The 21438-nt window shown below is 37.1% G+C and overlaps 2 protein-coding genes across 18 annotated transcripts in view; one reads left to right on the top strand and one right to left on the bottom strand.

The window, feature by feature from the left end:
- LOC128891846 (disabled homolog 2-interacting protein) overlaps positions 1-21438 on the bottom strand; it is a 412576-nt gene that overhangs the window by 33452 nt on the left and 357686 nt on the right. The window lies entirely within an intron of this gene.
- On the top strand, positions 11173-20012 carry LOC128891867 (uncharacterized). Of its 3 annotated transcripts, none has more exons than XR_008460933.1 (10): positions 11174-11498; positions 11922-12041; positions 12727-12895; positions 13741-13996; positions 14077-14193; positions 14314-14404; positions 15481-15626; positions 16057-16189; positions 19456-19632; positions 19713-19995. XR_008460933.1 is itself a non-coding variant. In XM_054151776.1 (9 exons), exons 1-9 carry the CDS (start codon positions 11358-11360, stop codon positions 19504-19506), a joined length of 1224 nt encoding a protein of 407 aa, XP_054007751.1. In that variant the 5' UTR covers positions 11173-11357; the 3' UTR covers positions 19507-20012. The 3 variants fall into 3 exon arrangements, 1 of the variants encoding a protein (XP_054007751.1); XR_008460934.1 differs by having other exon boundaries at positions 11176-11498; positions 12727-12844; positions 19713-19993; XM_054151776.1 differs by having other exon boundaries at positions 11173-11498; positions 19456-20012.

The following is a 21438-nucleotide window of genomic DNA, read 5'->3' on the forward strand; positions in this document are numbered from 1 at the left end:
GTTTTGCAAAAGCCGCTCGAATTTCAATTTCGGAAAGTTATCGCGTAATTTTGTTTGACGTTCGGTTGATAAACGACGTTACGGTAGGCGTCCCTTCGTTTCGCACACAATCGCGCACGCATCGATACATCTGGAAAAGCGATTTCTAATGGCGAAACGGATATTCAGTGATTTGTCGGAAAGGAAAATCCCTAATTTATGATCCTCCCCACAATGGTTAGATATCCGCGTGGCCTGACCCCAACACCTCGATCAAAGACGCAACCGAATATCGTATGTTTGTTTGGAGATTAGCCATCCAGTTGGTTGTTATTGGAAAAAATGCAGAAAGGCTACCTGTGATAAAAATATATATGTACAGATCGTTTATAATCGATACAATGAACGGTGGCATGTTTTATGGAAAATGTGGAACCATTGTGGTGGAAAAGTCGTTTCCTAGATCAGTGGGTATGTATGCAACAGTGTCTTTTATTTATTTATTTTTCTTTTCTTTTCTCTTCAGGGAATTGATATTTTGGAGGATGGAGAAATAGGTGGGGGAGAATGGTGAGAAATTTTATAGTTGTTTTTCTTATGTTTAGGGCCATCGAAATAAAGGTTCTCGTATTATTAAACTGCCTTTTATGCAATACTTTTACGCGATACATCTCTCAGATGAAAATATCAAAAATTAGAAATTTATATTAGTAGAAATATGTATCTCGATGTGGTTGTGACAAATATATATTATGTCTGATTTATAAAAAATATATTTCATAAATATATAGTTATGATAAATATATTTTGTCATATACATACATGTATGATTGATATGTTTCGTGTTACATTTGCAATAAATATATTTCCAATGTTTTTCTCTAATTGATCAAAGAGCATAAACTACTTATACTATTATATGTACTGACTTTAAGAGCAAAAAAAAAAAAAAAAAAAAAACAAATGAGACTTACATTTTAATTAATGAAGTATTTAAATGTGCACTGAACACTTCATCTTCTACTATACCCATTTCAATTGAGAATGTGAAATATAAAGAGTATAAATACTAAAGAATCTGTTAAAATAATTGAAATGTTAGTTAAAAAGTTCTTAATCACGAAACACGTCGAGAAAATCAACATTCAGATTTGAAGGACTGTCGTAAATTATGTGTCAATGAATAAGAGGGCAAAGTGAACACATTCTCCATGATAATCGTCGGTAACGATCGCGGCATATCGCAATTCTGGATCACTGGTTCGGTGCACACGTATGCGTATCAATCCCGATGCATTAGCGCGTTATAGACTTTCGAATTCTAATCGGGAGAACGAGAAAAACTTGTTCGTATAAACTCGACCGTGTTCTCGGAACTTTCTTCGATTACACTCCAGCTGAAGCGTGAATAACACCTTTGTGGCCTATGGTCGAAGGTGCAGTTGTGCTAGAATAGAATATAATGCGAGAAATAATACGTCCTTCTCGCTCTGTTTCAATTTTAAAAAGAACACCCGCAAGAATAGTATTGCAATGTGAGAAAAGCTTGTCGAAGTCGAAGTCGTAATTTACAGTTACAATTGTTTGTGAAACTGTTTCTTGTATCATTTCTCACGGCCTACTAATCTACTTAGGCTTCATAAAAGTATAGATCAATGATGTAAAACAATGTGATCCTTGCTTTAAACTGGTGAATTCTGTTATTTAGATTGTATCGTATTTAACTATGATTACATGAATATTATTTTGTAACGAGATCTCTCGTGTAGTAGTCTCACTCTCTCAATGAAACAAACGAACACGCGTATTTAATATATTTAAACAGATTGAATATATATTTAAAATCTAGTTCACAAACACATACACATAAGATACACTTAAATTTTATTACATACGCAATGATCTTCCTGACAATATTATCGCAGGTAAGAAGGAGAGTCGAGGACAAGGACGAGGACGAAAAGGAGGATCTTGGATTCGCTGACACATTCGGAACCCGTAGCCGTTCGCGGGACCTTCATCGTGAGATAAAGCCTGTTTACCTGGAAGGGAATAATTATTCGCGGGGAACCAGTTCCGCGAGCATGGCTGCGCGTGCATCGTCTGTCGTGAAGTCGCCGTAAAATATCGCCAGATCGTGTTTCTCCGGGACGAGGAGCAGGGCTCGATTCTGGGTACAAGCCCAGGTCTCGATTCAATTAGACGAGCTACGTTTCAACACAGGAAAACGCTTCCTTGTTCGGGTTTTCTTTTTTCTTTTTGGAACCTTCTCTTATTTTCCTCTCGACAGAATTTGGTCTCAAATTGGAAAATTCTTTATTGTCGCAGAAACTGCACTGTCTTGCTCAGCTATTGCTTTTTTCCTTTCTAAATCTGTTATTTTTCTTCGATAGAATATAGTCTCATCGTCAAATTGGAAAATTCCTTATTACTGCAGAAATGGCACTGAAGTTTCTAGAATACTGACCGGCTATGTCAACCTAATCTAAAACTTCTTTTACGAGTATCTCCTAACACCTGCAATATTTTCTAAATTTAAAGGCAGTTTTCTGATGTAAACTCCACGTAAGCTTTCGAATAAAACCGAATTCAATAAAATCGGTCCACGTACGACAGAGATATATCGTGATATCACGTCATGAATCATTCGGAAACGGTAGATTTTTCTTCTGATTCTTATTCTTTTCGTCAACATGTTATTAGGCCGCACCTTGTATAACGTATAATACCGTCGACTTATATAGTGTGAGGAAAAAATATATATAATTCCACATGTGAGAAGCGTACAACGAGGATTACTCGAATAAAATAATCGAAATAAATTACTTTGAACTCTATAAAGTATGCACAAACTTAAATTCATTTTCTCTTCTTTCATTCTAACATTTACTCCGATTACTTCAACTAATTTTATTCCTATCCTTATTTCCCATTGCCCATATTTTCACGTTAAAATTTGTCGAAAATTCTTGTACGCTAAAAATATATATCGCAATATCGCAAGCTTCCGTAAGACGACTTCATCAGAGGTTATTTTCATCCCTTTGATAAAAAAAGGAATATTGTAACCCTCTGCGTGAGACGACTTCATTGCAAGCTATCGTCGTCCTTTAGGTTCCTAGTTAGGGGATACTCGCAACATATTTCTAACCCTTTGCATTCGAGAGGTGACTCTCAGTCACCATTAGGTTTCACGCAGCAAATCTACAATACCTAATGGTTCTTTAGGTTTAATTTCTTTGGAACTCGAAATGTCACTAAAATGATTGTCGGTACGGTAAAGGTGACCTGATTCTCGAATCTCGATAGCTTAGCAAAGCATCTCGAGTTGCTGGTGGATATTAAAAAAAAAAGGCCTCGAGTGCAAAGGGTTCAAAATGAATCTTTACTCGGTTGCGAAGGAAAAAAGTAACGAGCACGCAAAGTATCAACAGCACGTATCGCGATCCTGTGAAAAATTACGAAACGATCCTGCTCGTTGCTAATAAAGAGGACCTAACAAGAAGCAAGAAAAATATTTTATGGTCTTTTAAGGAACACCATTCATCCTTTTCTTGACCAATGACCACTTAATTGTCTCGTATGCGTTTCAAGTGCGCTTCTTCCGATCACGGCATCCGGGATATTTTTACACTTCGAAACCATCCGGAGGTGATTCCAGCGATTTCTAACGAGCACAGCGCGAGGATATTAAAACCATAGACGATCCATCGGCGAGCTTTAATAATTACTTGTGGGGCAAAAGAATACTTACGATCGATTCACCGGTATTACGAATAACTTCCTGCTATTACGTTAATGCACATATATACCGCGATGGAACGTGATGTTGATGTCATTTACGTGATACACGTGCTTCGCTTGAATCGCATCTCGCAAGGAATTACTTTTTTCAAACCATTTTCCTTCTTTGGGAATATTTTCTCCACAAATAACAAAAGTTGCTCCTATATGTTCTTTAATGAAATATGCCTCCTCGCTTTAACCGAGGAAGTGAAAAATAACTTTTACAGACAATTTCAGATTTTTACCATTATCGATGGTCAATCCCCAATGCGAATTCTGGAAAAAATGTCTTTCATTTTTAAAAAATTGAGTTATCACTTTAGAAAAAAACTTTCTGTGTGTTCTTTGTAGGAAAAGCTCTTTTTCAATCCAAACAAAAAGTCAATCCAGCAAATTTTATAGACGAAGGAAAGGTCGTTCGACTTGAAAGAGGCACGTTTAAAATTCACATTACTCGATTCGCGTTGAATCACCACACCCTCGCGACCGATTTCCTGATGGACATATTGAACGCGCTAAGATCGCGTCGATTAAAAGCAGTTTTCGTCGCTCGTGGCACAAAAGAGCAGTTCGAGTGCGGCGCAAGGCTGGCCAATCGCCACTCGAAAGCAACGTGTCCATGGAACCAAGCAGTATTTCCGATTGCAAGGCTCGAGGACTCTCGTGTCCCTTCACCCTTTTGCTCGTGGCCCTTCGCGAAGGTCCTTATCTTAGGGCCGGTATCCGTGAACGAGGCAAAGGAAACGAGGGTCCTCGACGAATGCCATTGCACATTTTGTGGTTCGCGGCCCATTAAGCTCGAATCGTGCTACAAGCATAAATTGGACTCGCGCCGATAATGTCCTCCCATGTTTTTCACGCAAGCACAATGTACTCGCGACAATGGAATCCCCATTATTCGCAAGGGGAAGGGTTTTACGCATGATTCGGACCGAATGGGGACTTTGGAAACGATTAAAGTGTGTTGGAATAATAATGCGGACTGGTTGTGAATTTGAAAATTTAAGTCTGTTTATCAGGCTTTGTAGGTGATTAGGATTTTCAACCCTTAGGCTTTGGGTCCCCTTCAAAATTCATGGAGATTGGTAAAAATAATATTTAATATTGCAGGTAAATAACGTGAAGAAGTAATCGATATTCTGTTATTTTAATACAGAGGAAATGAGGAATTGTGAAAATATTAATTTGTAAATTAATACCATGAGCTATTATTTTGGATTTTAATTTTGATATTGCTTCACGATATTCTCTAATTTATTATAGAAAGCACGTGTAATTTTTCAGTGTACGACTGATCAGATTTGACATATTATTATATAAGTAGATTCTTTTGATTTCGATACAATTCCACCCTTGATTGGTAATCTTTTTATATTTTGAATATTTTCTGATTTCGTACATGTAAGAATCCTTTCCATTGAACCGTGGCAACTTTTTTTTAACAATGACTGCCATTGCCAAAGAGTGAGATTTTAATATCTATTAACTGTATTAGTTCTTGCAGTGATCACAACAGGCCCTACGCAGCATTCCCTTCGCCCTTCTTAAGATGGCAGGACCAAATCAGCAGAATCATATCGAACTTAGTAGAATATTTAGTACTTATTTTGTACTAATTTGTACCATCAACAATAATTTTGTACCTCGTGCCGATTTCGAAAAAATCGTGGGGCTGCTCGCTTAATATTAAGCTAGCAGAACCAAACGTCAAAACGAATAAAAACGAATCAAACACAGCGGATACATTTAATGCTGAATTTGTACTAATTTGTACCTTCGACATAATTAAACATTTATGATACATAGAGTATCGTTCAACGTTCGATTAAACATTAATAATAATTACGGTTCAGATTAATTATTCATTCGAGAGATTAATCGCGAAAAATTTGTTAATATTTTAACATGTACTGATTGGACCAACTAAATATTAATTTCTGACAGTAGTTTAAACAATGTTAAACAATGACCGAGAATATGATTTTTCTGTAATAATAACATTTCGCAAATTATTTTCTTGATAGATCCAACTAGCCTTCGAATCGACCGTTATGTTACGCGGTTGTTGTTCGCCCTTCCCCTTCTCTACTTCGCGAGGTACACGCGAGCCGCGACCCTCGACACAGGTAATACGAAGGGCGCGATCTCATTCTTCGACGATCCTTCGGTCGGTATGGGTCTCGCGATCGCGCGTCCGCGTCTCGCGTCCGTCCTATTCTTCCTTGTAGTTGTTTGCTTGGTATTAGTTGTGGGTATCTTAGTTTAGTTTGCTTAGTTTTAAGGCATGTATCTTAGTTAGTTTTAAGGCATAGATGTACGAGTATCTGTCCTCTGCCAAATAATTATTAATCAACTTGTTTTGTTTGTTCGTAAGTCCATATTGGGCTCGTAACATCGTGCTCCACTTCGGTCGCTATTGCTTCATGTGATAAGTGTAGTGATCAACCATGTGACTGGCCGAGATCGGTTGCCGTCCTCTAGTGGGTTTGATTCGAGAGAGGGTCAATCGATGCCTCCGAGGAATCTTCTAGTCTCTGTACGCGTCAGGCGAAGTCCAGGCTCCCGACGCATCGCAGCTCAAAAGAGCCGTCAGACGGATGCAAGTCGTGTCCTGGACTTCTGACGTTGTGCAGAGAGTAGAATTCCGTTTCGGGACTCTACGACCGTCAGACATACCTGGTGTCGCCAGGGCAGAGCAATCCGACGCGGTGCTACCTACGTCGTACACTGTCAGGTTGGACCTGGGCCCTCGGCAGCAAGTGTACAGGGAGTAGAGTACTGGCGGAGATGTTGATCGTCTTTCTCTCGAATCAAGCTCACCAGAGGAAACGGGACTGACTCTGTAAGTCCAGTTACATGGTCGCGTCGTGTCACGATTTCCACTTAGCTTCCATTTAGTTGAAATAATTATTTGGCAGAGTCAGACATAGACTTTGGAAATCGAAGGGAATTTTATTTTCCTTTGATTTTCATCGTTTCGTACTTAGTATTAAGCTCGTCGACTCTATTTAAGGTATGCATCTATGTATGTATACTCTATGTAGAGGGAGATCGAAGGAACTTTGATTCCTTCTATCTCCGGGTCTCCAGTCGCAACAACCTCCACGTGGTGAGACCTGGTAATCGGTATTATTCTGGACGAACAATCTTTCGTCGCGAGTAATATCGAGCTAATGGCTGCGAACTTTTAATAAGACCTTTAGATATAAAGAGCGTAAAGTGTAAAGTGGAAAAGTGGAAAAGTGCAAGAGTGTAAAGTGTAAACTGCAAAAGTGTAAAGTGTAAAGTGTAAATTGTGTAACTGTACTAAACTCTCCGTAATTCAATCAACATTTTGTATATGAGGGCTACGCGAGTCTTGCTGAATAATAAAAATGAAAATACAGATCGATCGCATTTCTTTTATCCAACACCCGATAACCACCTGGCTACGCAATGGAAGAACTTGAAATTTCAACACATACACGTTGAAGTTTATTTTGTGAAATTAGCATCGATAAATATTTCAAAGTTCTTCCTTCTATTCTACGCTTTCTACTCAATTAATCAAAATTCTATCGAGTGCCTATTTCACGCAAAAATCTCTGTCTAACTCAAAACTACCAAAAATGTCGCATATATGGTTTCTGAAATAACCGTTACAATTTCGACCAGAGGCAGACCTTGCCGCGGATACGAAGAAAGTTTCCAGTTAGTTCGTTTTTCCGCTGCTGATTCTCGTTGCACGCGCTCATTATCTCTCTCGTGTCATCTGGCCCGGTTGCCTGCGAAAACGACGAAGAGAGAGAGAGAGAGAGAGAGAGAGAGAGAGAGAGAGAGAGAGAGAGACAAGTTAAAAAGAAGCGAAAATATCTAGTAAACGCGAGTCGTCGTCGAACTCGTCCTTCGAAGCTTTATCGCATCTCCCGATCGACATTCCACTCGGGTAATAATGATTATCGTGATAATAATTAAGGGTAATTGGAGCGTAGCTGGGCACGTGCTCCAATGCACGGGCAGATGCGTCCGTCTCTCTCGAAACGCGACCAAGGTGCAGCTGCGTGTGCAGTACGTGCACATGCAGATGTCCGGCGACGTTCGCAGATCGGTAATGTTTGCAAAGTGGCCTTTTCCTTTAACGAGGCCGAATCGTGTAATCGTCGCTGCAACGACTGCGCGCGTTAACTTTGTCCGATGCAATTCTAGATAATTTAAAATACAAATAACGGCGAATTTATCGTGGACGTTGCGGTGTATCGAGCTTGTTAAACACTGCGAATAAATTTCATTGTCGAGGGGGATCGATCTCTGTTAAGTTTCAAATTAAATGCTTGCACGTTTCGTCAGTTTTGCTATGATAAGTTTCACAACTGTATCGAAACAAATAATGGTACGAGCAAAAATACGGTTTAATATGTATATATTTTTTCTAAATTTGTCTGTGTAGTATGTGTTTCTTATGTCTCTTGAATTTAATCATTAATTTAATAGAATTAAAATTAATGAGACAAGTGTATCCTAAACGTTATGTAACAGCTCCGATACCAGCGACGATGATTTCTTGCATCTTATGTAAATAACTTTATACTTTACGTTGCTATTTTACTCAGTTGTAATTTAATTTTTTTTTTTTTTACGTAAAAGAAAAATTATTTAAAAATAATAAAATAATGGAAAAGTCCGTGCGAGGGTTTAATATCACCGAAGATGATTTCTTGCATTCTATGAAAATCGTTTTTAGCGTAGCATTGATATATTACCCACTTTGCACTTTATTTTCTTTAGTTCTAGAATAAAATTAATTACAAATAAAAGAACGACGAAAAAGAATGGCTGAGCACTAATATCGACATTTTATTTCATTCACTTTTATTTTTATCTTATATAACAAAAAAGTAAAATTAAACGAAAACGAAGAAAAGAAAAGCTAAATTAAAATATTTTCAGTATTCTCACGAGCGTGGTCTAGAACCTATTCACCGGAGAAACCAATGAGCATTTAACGAACAGGAATATTGCAAAAGTTGCTATTCAGCGATGACGAAACACGCAACGACGGCGTTATAGACAAATCATATTCCGTTAGAACCGTAGGCCAGTAGAAGTGCGCGCCCGGTTGATAGTAGTAATACCGGTTTTAAATGATAATTCCCTCGCTTTATTTACGCGATAACCGTACAGAGTCTGCGGAAGATCATTATCGATAGTTGCTTCTTCTTTTTGTTTCGCGTCTTTCTATTTCCTTCGCGGCCGGTTCGTCTGTTTAGGAATGGGAATGCTTCATTGGTCGAACGACAAATCAGTTGCACGTGCATCTGTGCAATCGAACGCATCCTGTCGACACGTGTTTGTTCGCATTTCAATCGAAACGAGTTTCTGCTTGGAAGACGATGTGGCAATCGCAACACTCATTGCGTTCATTGTCGAAGATTCACGTTACGCGACAGTTCGAACGGGGCTTAAGCTTTTGCGAAACAATAAATATTTCTTAATTCTGATTTTCGATCTTCTGCGATTTCGTATATCTGAAAAGGATATTACTTCCGAAAGGTATCGGTGGCTAATTGATATGAAATTTGGGGGATGTTACGAAGAGTGTGGAAGAACACCAAATATCAAATTTTAACTTCGAGAATTCATCCGTTTAAAAAATACAGATACCTTAAGGGGTAAAACCACTCTAGGATTTTCAAAAACTCGATTTCTTTTTTTGTTTAAACGATACTTTAGGGTCATAAAAATAATACGTCATTTGATTTATAGCGAAAAACAAATGTCAAAAGGTTGAATTATCGATTTTACCGCAGCGCCTCAGAGCGCGATTAAAGTGTTTAGAAAACTTTAAACGCGTTTTTATCGAAACCACTTTTTTCAAATTGGGATGACGGATTTCTCAGTGACTATTGCATGGATCCATTTGAAATTTTTACAGTAGCTTCGCAACAATATTCTCTTGGTGTTTTCAAAAAAGCTGTTTTCGACGACGGGCTTTGTCGCCGCCATTTTGTATGAAAATGACAATAAAAAAATTGTTTCTCGTTCTTCAATATGCGTCAAATAAATCCTCTGAAAAGTAATTCTATTCCATTTGTCACACTCCCAAAATAAATTGTCAAATTTAGGAGCTGCGATAACCAATAAAATATCCAGTAACCAATAAAATAGAAAATAAGAGTACCCCTTCAATCCATATTTGAAATGCCGATGCACAATGCATTCGTGGGCGCGTCCATGTTGCAATTGAATGGCGCGAATTCACGGTGGTGCATCGTACGCGTCCACTTCGCGTGCAGCTGCAACACCTGCGAATTAATGGCGACGTTCTGGCCATTAAACGACAACGAGTCGGTCGCTTATAGCGATGCAGTAAATGCGACTGATGAATAACTTTGTTTCTCTTCCTCCCCACCCTCGGACTCGATTAGCGTAACGCTGGTTATGCTTCTACCATCACTCTGGATCGTTCCGCGATGATCATCATCGATGATTTCAGGGTCTGGTTGTACGATCCGCTAATTGCAGTGATTATTTTGGTAGAATGTTATCAGTCTCGAATGATCCTCTTGAAGGAAAGCGAAAAAGAAACCGAACTTTTGTTCTAAAATTCTTTCTAATCGCGCCATCTAGTTACAGATAATAAAAGAATAAAAGATAATCATTTACATATTATTTCGCATATGAATTTAAATACGAGGAAGCTGCGATGAAATAAAAAGCCTTAGTAGAGCTAATATTTCGCTAGAATTCCCACAAACAGAAACACTCCCCAAAAGTACGATGAAAACTAAGATACCTGTTCGAAATGGAGTATTTCGGCCGTTTAGTTTCGATCGTAAAATAGCTTTATCGATCGACGTCCCGTTCGGTGGATGTCTCACGAGCCGAACGATTGGTTTTCGTTCAATTAATTAGTTCGATTGATTGACCGCGAGCGAACGGTCATAGCGTCGTCACACGTATTCCTTTATTGTATTGTATATCCTGTACTCTCTAATTATAATAAAGTATAATTACAACAGTACCATTTTTCGTTTCGGATACCAAGATACATACCTTCCTTTTTAAAAATGAATTTTCAGAATATTACCAAACGTTTCCAAGTATATGTCAGTTTGCAACACCGAAGTCGTTAGTAATTAGTCCCGTTGTTAACGTATGAAGCGTCAGTTATCCATCCTAGGTCCTTAAGTGTCTTAACTTTTCTTATCTATCTGTCTTCCTGTCTATACTTGAACGCACCGCGAAAACGCAAAGAAGTGGTTTCAGGAACGTCTGTTCCGTACAACGTCCGCGTCGTTTCTGACTAGCGACACCAGGAATAAAAATTCCACACCCTCGCGTAGAAAAATAACAGAGCGAACGAAATCATTTTACGCCTCTCGGTTCTCTTGAATTTAATATTTTATTTCCTACATTTCCGCGACGGTGGTAATCAAATCGATCGGTTTCACGCCGGAGTCTATAATTTGAACGGATGATAGTTCACCTGCATGGAAAATCGTCGCGACGAAGATTCGAGGCAAAAGACAGCGTTAATAAATTATGATCCCGATGTGTATTCGGACGATGCCTCCAGTTTCGCGTCCAGAAGTTCTCCGGCATGGAACTAGAAGATGGAAGAGTTTCGAAGACAATACAGCACCCTCTATTTCCTCATGTGCATCACGGGATTGTGGCCTTTCGACAAATCGATCCTCGTAAAGGTTCAAAGAACAATTATCGCCATCGTCATATTCTGCTGTATCGTAATCCAGGTGACGAATATTTAACTTATACCACGTCACACGATAATCACATCGAATCGTTATTTATAAACAAGTTTTCACACTTTCGTACCTTTCATTTAATCCTTAAATGTTCTAAATTTCAAATTTGATACCGAACTTTTAGATCGAATCGTACGCTTCCAATTTGGTTAGTTTTTAATATTTGGCTGTATGTATGTTATCGTTGCGTAACGTTCCTTTGAACAAAAGTTAAAAAAAAAAAAAAGTAAACTTCAGCTGTCAAAATTGTTCAAATAATAAATAGATTGATATTTTTTAAAATTTGATTTGGAAAATCAGGCTTCTAAGGGTTAACAGCTTTTAGTCATTGTTGCGTCCATACTCCATGTTACTTGTTTTGATAAAATTATCCATACGTTTATCTATTAATCGATACAAATTTTCTTTCAGTTCTCGTCGTTAATTATGACTGAACTTACATTGACTAATATATTAATGACATTAACGCTCGGCTGTCCCTTGCTGTTGTTCTTTTTCCGATACGTTGGTTTCATCTACAGTTTTTCAGTTGTAAGTTCACAGATTACGCGTCATTCTCTACTCAGGAAATTAATTTCTTTTGGCATGAAGGAGCTTCGAATATCGTATTGAATTGTCATCTAATTATGTTATCTATCGATAAGGAAATGAAAGAGGAATTGGCTGTTAATTCGTCGGACTCTTTAAATTCTAACGAGAGTGTGCCAAGGTTGTTTTCAGATGACCTTCCACCCATTACACGATTCAGGAATAAATTGCATTAAATATAGAAATTAATACTGTATCTTTGTATCCAATCATTCGTGACTCTAGTTTAAATAAAAACATTTATACATCATTTCTCGCGCATTAACTTACTTTCGTAGCAACGAAACACACACATTGCTTCGACATTTTGATTTTGCAACTATATATTAGTTTGTCTAGAAAGTCCGTGATGAGCAATGAAAGTCCGCACTTCGAGTTCCAAAGAAATTAAACCTAAAGGAAACCTAGTAGTAAAACTGAGAGCCACCTCTCGAGTGCAAAGGGTTAAAAGTTGCATAAATTTTTTTCTTATAAATAAATGGAAAGTTCACTTTAGAAGGGTACAGAATTAATTTCTACGTGTAATAATAAAACTCTTGTACTCCTTACGAAGCTCCGTCATCGGAAAGTGTTTGAAAAATATTTGGTTGCAATCGAAAATGAAATTTCGGTGCTTTTCTGACTCCAGATGGGATACGTCTATGAGAACATAAATAATGATTGCAGTACGCTGAAAAATCCGTCCGAACTGGATATATTGTCGAGTCATATTGATGATTCCAGACGTGCAGTCCTTATCTACTTACGTAAGACGATTAATAATCACATTAATTTAGGAGTTTCAAAAAGCATCGTAGGTAATATCACTAGCCTGACAATGGTTCGTGTCTTGTCGTGTCTATACTGTTAAAAATTTTTTGTTAAATTCAACGCGAATCACATGTCCCAAACGGTCCACCAATATTTTTGTGTAACTTAACATATCATGCCTGTGTCAATTGGCAACGCAAGCTCCATGTTGAATTGACAACACAAAAAGTTGGTAACTTTAACAATTTCTTTGTGTAAGTTCGACAAACAGTGTTGAACATAACTCGAAAAATGTGTTAGATTTACATTTTCAATTATTAAAGTAGTATAAATTTGGGGGTCTTAACCTTTTTCATTTTCTAAAAATCCTCTGGATAAGAAAATGGCAAACGTTTGAAAAAAAACCGAATATTTCTTTTGCTGTTTCTTAATTTGATTCAATGAACGAGAAAAATATACGTAAATCAATTTTTAACAAAAATCGCTTCGCGATGGCCCCGCAAATTGAATTTTCTTTCAACTGACGGAGGATTTATGAAAATCGGTTAATCTGTTGAAGCTGTAGAGCCGCCCAACTCTTGGGGGAAATTGTATGTATTAATAACAGTTTTTTTGCGAATATCTTGAAAATTCGTAATTTTCGGCAAATACGACAGGTGATAAATTCAATTTTACTAAATTGCAGTCGTGCCCAGATTGTAGCTAGCTGCAATACCGACGAAGTTTCTGGAGATTACTCCAAAAGGACACGGCTTATGCCCCGAACCTCAGAATTCCAACAACGCGAATACCTCAGCTCCTATTTTCGAACAAAATTCTCTCATCAAAAGTTGTTTTATGCATTTTTGTTATCCATTACTCATCGAGAAAGACTTACTGTCCTCAATTTTAGTGACGTGTTGTTTTGCTATCTTTCTCATCGGCGTGGTATTATTTTGCCCATGGATGCTTAACTTCCTGATAGCCAAGAACCAAACTCAGCCTCACTACTTGAAAGCCCTCGGATTTTTCATCGAAGACAGATACGTCACTCCGATATCCGTGTACATCATAGTAACGTTCATCATTGGATTATTTACAATAACGGTCACGGAGGCAACGCTCGCTGTTTTCGCGTACTACGCATGCGGACTGTTTAAAATTACTAGGTACACGTTTATATTATTGAACGACGGTTGTCCCGAGGAACGGTCAACGGGAATTTAGTAATCTGTCTTCAACTATTTAGTTACCGTATACAAAAGATGATCGATAACGCAGCCCGGGAGATGTCGGCTACGAAATGCAATGTATCGTATCACAGCAGCATTCGCGAGGCTGTGGATATACATGGAAGAGTTATTAAGTTGGTAAAATTCATTTGGACTACTTAGCGACACTCCTAATTGCGGATTCTGTTACTAAACGTGTCTTGTTTTTCTGTTTCCGAACCAACCGTACATTTACGATATGTCTGTGAACGCAGTATTATCGACTCAGTAGCGAACGGGGTAACATTGGCCTACTTAATAGCTATTATCTTGGTTGTCGTATCGTTTGGATTAAATATGTACCGTGTAAGTACCATTCATAGACATATGAAAATATACACCGAGCATAAACTGCTACTGTAGGTAAGGGAGAGTCTGATATTCGGTGTTTGTAAGGCACTCGTCTAAATGTCGATTCAAAGTATACAACACGGACCGTCACGTTCCGGCAACGACACGTACCGGCACCGACGCGACAAAACATTAAAACACGCGTTTTAATGGAACTATTCACACTATTCCCGTTGACGGAACGTTCAAGTCGGTGTCCGTTAAGTGTGAATAGTTTCATTAACACGCGTGTTTTAATGTTTTGTCGTGTTGGTGCCGGTACGTGTCGTTGCCGGAACGTGACGGTCCGTGTCGTATAGTCTGAATCGATCTTAACGTCGATTTATTCCGGCAAGACTCGGTAGTATTCTGCTCACATTTCACATGTACACATATCGTACTGTGAATGTGTCAAAGAAAGGCATATGAAGATATAAACCGAGCCTTTGTACGAGGGGTAACTGATAATCAGTGATCCGTAATCTGTTTTTTTTTTTTTTTTTTTTTTTTTTTTTCTAAAAATTGAAACTAATATTAACCATTCTGTAACACTATTTTGGTTATTTAATATATTCTTGTGTGTGCACAATAATAACAAGAATATATTAGGTTGTCCCGAAAGTTTCTTTCGCGAGTTGCACTCAATTATTTTCTGTGGTCGTGTTTATATAAATAGACAATCTAATTTCATAGATATTCATGTTGTAACAGTAATGGAGCAAAATGAATCGTGCACAATTCAGTAATGTAACATAAAACATAAACTATTGTGCGTGTATTAGTTATTAATAAAGCGAAAGAAACTTTTGGGACAACCTAATATTAAATAACCAAAATAGTTCTTCCACCTAGAATAGTTTCACGCCCTGGAATTTTCCAGACAATTCAAATGTTTTATCTAGTTCTAACGCCTTTCAATTTCTCTGTTAAATTATGCAAAGTACTCCACAATGTTTAACGTTGCGGTAAAATTTATGATATGTTATTTTCCAATGAATGCTTCGGAAATCTTTGTATAGTTCAGTATGAAGACGTTTCATCGTGTTTTATAGTTTTTTATAGCGGTCGTGGATGTGAAGGATCCCTTGGAGATTGCTTTGGGAACCATGATAGTTTCCGTTCACCTGGCAATCATGTTCTTGAATAACCACAGCGGACAAAAAATAAGGGACGACAGCTTGAGCGTTTTTGACGATACGTGAGTTCAAGTTCTTTTAAATACTTATTGCCGTTATTCAATCACTGGGTTAAGGATGTTTATGCATTTAATATATAAAGTATTGTTTTATGTATTACGTATATAATATGAAATATCAAAGAAAACTCTGGAATTACACCATCTAGAGTGTAAGACACTTTGATTCAAATTTAAATTCTTTATTTGTGTCTATTAACGTATAAAATGTCGTTATATATTTTATGAATTTAATATATTTAATATATTAATTATCATTAAGAAACACGTGTCACGCCATTTAGAATATAAAACATACTTCGATTGAAGTATCACTTTTTTCTCTGTGCATATGAAAATATTAATATGCATAACCATCCGTAATTTGGTAACGATTTATCGAAGCTAAGGAACTAGTAAAAATTTACTGACGGCACATCATGTAACAATATAGATACGACACCGTATGGTATCGTACGCCGGTGGATATGCAGAAGATGCTTTTAATTATAATGGTTAGAAGTTCGATCATGTGTGAGTGTAATCTTTCTGGTTTATTCGTTCCGTGCTACGAAGGATTTTCTATGGTAATACACTTCACTTTACCATCTTTGACGTACAGTCCCTGGTCACCGATTTAGGATCATTACAAATTTTAACCATTTTTCGCGTAAAATTAAAAGGTCTGTTGAAACTGTACCGATATAAATCATTAACTGGTGATATAATACACTACTACTGTACATAATATTCCTAACAAATGTTAACCCTTTGCACACGAGAGGTGACTCTCAGTCACCATTAGGTTTCACGCAGAAAATCTACAATACCTAGTGTTTCTTTAGGTTTAATTTCTTTGGAGCTCGAAGTGTCAATAAAATGATTGTCGGCGAGGTAAAGGTGAGGTAAAGGCTTATTCTCAAATCTAGATAGCTTAGAATTCATGGCAATAGAACGCTAAGAAACATCTCCAGTTGTTGACAGATACCAGAAAAAAGGCCTCGAGTGCAAAGAGTTAATAATATTAACTCAATATCTTGTATTTAGACGCTTTACTTTAATGACAGTTTGTGTATCCTTTCCTTTCCTTTCCTGTATCCTGTGTATGCTTCGTATACATTGTTTGGACATACAGGGTGTCCCAGCCGAAGTGATACAGAGTTCTAACTCCAAAACTATCGGCCGAATGCAACATTTCAAATATGGAAATTGCATGGTAAAGTGGGGCTCATGCTTCAGCGCGAAGAAATTTTTGTTAACTTTGTTATTTAACGTGATACGATGGTCAAGTTTCGTTTTTCAAATGGAACTATATATATTTTTTTATCATCCCGGTTCGGCCCATTCTAGGCCCAGAATATTGGGATTCTTTCCATTTTCCTCCTTGAAAATGATCAAACTTTGAAGCGTTATAGTTTGAAAACTAATAAAAATCAGGTAAATACATTAAAGCTTAATGAATTCGTCCTGAAAAGTACTATCGCATGGTATAAAGAAAAATATATAGTTCCATTTGAAAAACGAAACTTGACCATCGTATCTCGTTAAATAACAAAGTTAACAAAAATTCCTTCTCGCTGAAACATGAGCCCCATTTTACCATGCAATTTCCATATTTGAAATTTTGAATTCGGCCGATAGTTTTGGAGTTAGAGGTCCGTATAACTTAAGCTTGGACACTCTGTATGTCTCTCCATACCCACCCCTCTGCTGTCAGCCCATTCATGTTTCTTTTGCCCGTAGTTTCGCCCGAGTAGCCCCGACCACCGGTGAAATATGATCTGAACCGATTGATACGCTTCTGACCTCTTTCTCTTTCGCTATCTGTCCTTTTCTACGTTCGACGCTCGACTCGAGTCAAGTGTAAACACATAAAAACCTCGAGTGTCAATATCTTGGGTCCTCGATTTTGCATGCCTCCTTCAATCGTTCCTGTATCTTCTAATGTTTTGCCAACAAACTTCGAGTGCAGAGAAGGACAGCGAATGAAGAAGAGGACGGAGCGACCAACACCGAGATTATTTCGCTGAGACAATATGTAGTAAATATGTTGCCAATTGCGTCGTGTTTGGTCTCATTTTAATCAGAAAAATGTCAAGAATATGATGGTGACAGTTTTACAAGAAATACGGTAATAATAAGAAAAAGTTTGATCGTAGCATTAGCATTGTCTCACCGAGATATCCGATCCCGGATCATCTTACTGTCCATTTATCGTAGAGAAACTTGTGCATTTAAGGGGGGTGTCTGGTCCAGCTAATGTATTTTTTTAATGCACATAATTTCCAGATATAATTAATTTTTGTTATTGAAACCTTTTTTTTTACATATAAAGGGACGTTCAAAGAAGAAAATTTGGCAGTGTAGATTTAATTTGAATGTATACATATATAGATATAGTAGTCGCAAGGAAAGGATTCGGTCAAAGCGTGGAACCCTGGGAAAACATCTGATAGATACAATCAGAAAATTTGTTTCTTTAGTAGGTACGTAAAATGCGTATGGACTTCAATTTGGAAAAAGAAATTGTTAATTGCAAAAATGGCGGCAAAAAACATGAAAATGAACGATACATGTCGGCCGTTATTTTGCAATAACTTTATGCTATAATAATAATTCATTAAGAGTCGAGGTTCATAAGCATATAAACTCAATTACCTTCAATTTAAGCGTTGAATCAAGTGAATCGGATAAAAATTCGATGAGCTATGCGTCTTTCCTTGCGACTACTGTATCTATATATGTATACATTCAAATTAAATCTACACTGTCAAATTTTCTTCCTTGAACGTCCCTTTATATGTGAAAAAAAAGTGTCAATAACAAAAATTAATTATATCTGGAAATTATATGCATTATAAAAATACATTAGCTGGACCAGACTCTCCCCTTAAGGAGACTGTTGGATTATATAGACTGGAGACTGGTGATTCATAAACTTTTCTTTTAAGAAGGCTCCAGACATTTTCTGTAGCCTTCACCCACACAATTTCACTCTTATCACGATAGTAACAAATCAATTGTTATGTACACATCATTATCAATGTATCTAGTAATAATTTGAATGACCTAAGACAATTTTCCATATATGACATACTGTTACAGGCTAAAGTGATATTTTCGTACGTGGTCCTAATTCGATAATCGGGGACTGTATCTGCGATAGGGATGGACAACTGAGTGCCCACGAGCAATTGTCGACGTAAACGTGAGTGTTATAATTAGACTGCGGAAGTTTATGCGAATGCATATTTTTATAGGAAATAGTTAAAAGAATGGGACCTAGACAGAAATTTGTATTGAAATTAGAATACTATAAGAATACATTTTTTATTTTGCATATTTATGTTTAAAAACATATGTAAACATATGTAATATATTACTTATTATTAGACTGCGGATCTTTATGTAAAATAAAATCTTTGCAAACGTGCCTACAAAAGTTAATCCTACATAGAAATTTATGTTATTCTGCAAATATTAGAACATTAACTTTACTTTCAATCTTTTTTATATTCTTGCATATTGTTTGCATTTTGTAGATTCTTGCACATTAAAATTTCTTATAAATGCATAAAGATCCGCAGTCTACTTATTATACTACATTTTATTCAAATTTTTTCGTGCATATTTTGGATATTTTGCATAAACTTCCACAGTCTTGTTATAATAGTGGTTTCGTTGCGTTTTAACGCTTCGAACTTTCATAATCCCGCATGTATGCGTGAAATCTCCAGCTACCTGTGACGTCAAATCCTCTCTAACGACAGAGGCCATTGCTCGTGAGCACTCAGTTGCCCATACCTGGTCTTACGATTTTCAATTCGGAATTAAAAGCATTTGCATATTACAGATGATGAGTACGTCCTTCTCATATTTCACTCTACTGTATTCGGTCCAGTAAAGCGTTTAGCAGCAACGATTATGGCATTAGTTATCACAAAGTAACGGCACTTATCTACCTTCAACGATTATAAGAAGATGTCACGTGATGCAGAATGTGTTGCAATAACGTTTAACTCATCTGCAAGTAATGTATCAGTAACAATAAGAACGTACACTATTACGTAAGATTACCAATTGTCTAATTATTTGTAATTTAACATTAAGAGCTCATATGTACGACGTGGATTATGTAAAGAGTCCGTGTCGAGTCATGGGTAAGCATGCGCACATGTAAATATCAGTTCAATTGTAAATAATTCAACGCAAGTGGAAAAACCATTGTGGACGACGTCCAAATGATTAATTAGGTAATAAGACTCCCCATTCGTTGGTTTCGAAAATATAATCCCGGGTCACGGATATCGAATCACTTTTGATTAGCCGTGGCCTCTTCATTATTATTTTATAAAATAAATAGCACCTCTTCAATTGTTGCGTCTCATTTATAACGTTTGTGCACCTAACATCTTTAATTTCATCTATTTAATAGAAATTAGGATCTGCTCTACGAGAAATTTAAATTAAGAAACCTTTGTACTGCGAATATTGAGTGTCTACAGGGTGAGTCAGAGCGAGTCATACGTAAGAATGTTTGGAACAAAATTTGAAAGTTATCACCAAATAAAATTGATGCGAGGAAAACTCTTGCTTTAAGGTCATTTCAATCGACGTTATTAAGATCACCGATATTTGTTTTAATGGAACTATGTATGCTTCGTTTAATATTATGAAAGTTTCGATCCAAATTTCGATACAAATTCAAAGATGTATGACACAAGTATTTTATTCGCGAATTTTCAAACAATTCCGCTTATTCCGTAATCAACAATTGAGAGAAAATAGATTAGGTAATAGATTAGAAGATTAGAAAATATTGCAGGCGTGACGAGATATTAATGAAAAAAGTTTCAGGTTAGGTTGGAATAGCCGGTTTACGAGTAAAAAATACGCGGTGGCGTATCATTTTTCATGTACTTGGCGTCGAAACGCTGCCGCGTCTCTAGATAAATGGACGCGCGCGAGGAGCGTCTGTTCTCCGTAACGTCCGCGTCGTTTCTGAAAAGCGATACCAGAAATAAAAATTCCACGCCCCTATCTAGAACAATAAGAGGGCGAACGAAATGATTTTGCTTCTTGCAAACTTTCTTCTGAATTTAATATTTGATTATTTCCATTTCCGACGACGGTGTCAATCAAATCGATCGGTTTCGCACCAGAGTCTACAATTGTGAAGGTCCATTCGAGAAATAAGTTGGAAAGTCGTGGAAGGAACGCGACAGCGTGAATAAAATATGACGCCGAGGTGAAGTCGGACGATACCTTCGGTTTTGCGCTCAGACGTGCTTCGACATCGGACGAGACGTGTTCCAAAGAGGATACAGCACCTACTGTTCACTGCTCTGCATCATAGGGCTGTGGCCCTACGACCGATTCGATCCTCGTTAAAGTTAAAGCGATGCAGGTAATATCATCATTTCAATCTCACGTGACATCATTGAAAAAATTGGAACGTTTATTTAGAAGTGATTTGCCGCATTTATTAAGTGTAAAAATTAATCACGTCCGTTTACATTCAATCGTTTATAACTATAGTATAAAGAAAAATATTTATTCGACGTTTTCTTACGTTGCATTATAAATTTTCTAAGTTTACAACCCGATTTCCATTATAGTGAATCTATACGGTACAGTAAAAGTCTTAGGCCACTAACGGTACATTACATCTTTTATATTTTCACCGCTAAAGAAAGAGTATAAATTTTGATTTAGCTTGGTACAGAGTGTCCCTAATTCAAGTGTCGAAACTTTGGGGAGTACGTAGGGCACTTATAAACTAGCAAAACAACTCCTTGTCTAAATAAATTGATACACATCATATGTAATTAGTAAA

This window comes from Hylaeus anthracinus, unplaced genomic scaffold (genome assembly GCF_026225885.1).
Source record: "Hylaeus anthracinus isolate JK02 unplaced genomic scaffold, UHH_iyHylAnth1.0_haploid 12002, whole genome shotgun sequence".
In the NCBI taxonomy this organism is placed as follows: domain Eukaryota; kingdom Metazoa; phylum Arthropoda; class Insecta; order Hymenoptera; family Colletidae; genus Hylaeus; species Hylaeus anthracinus.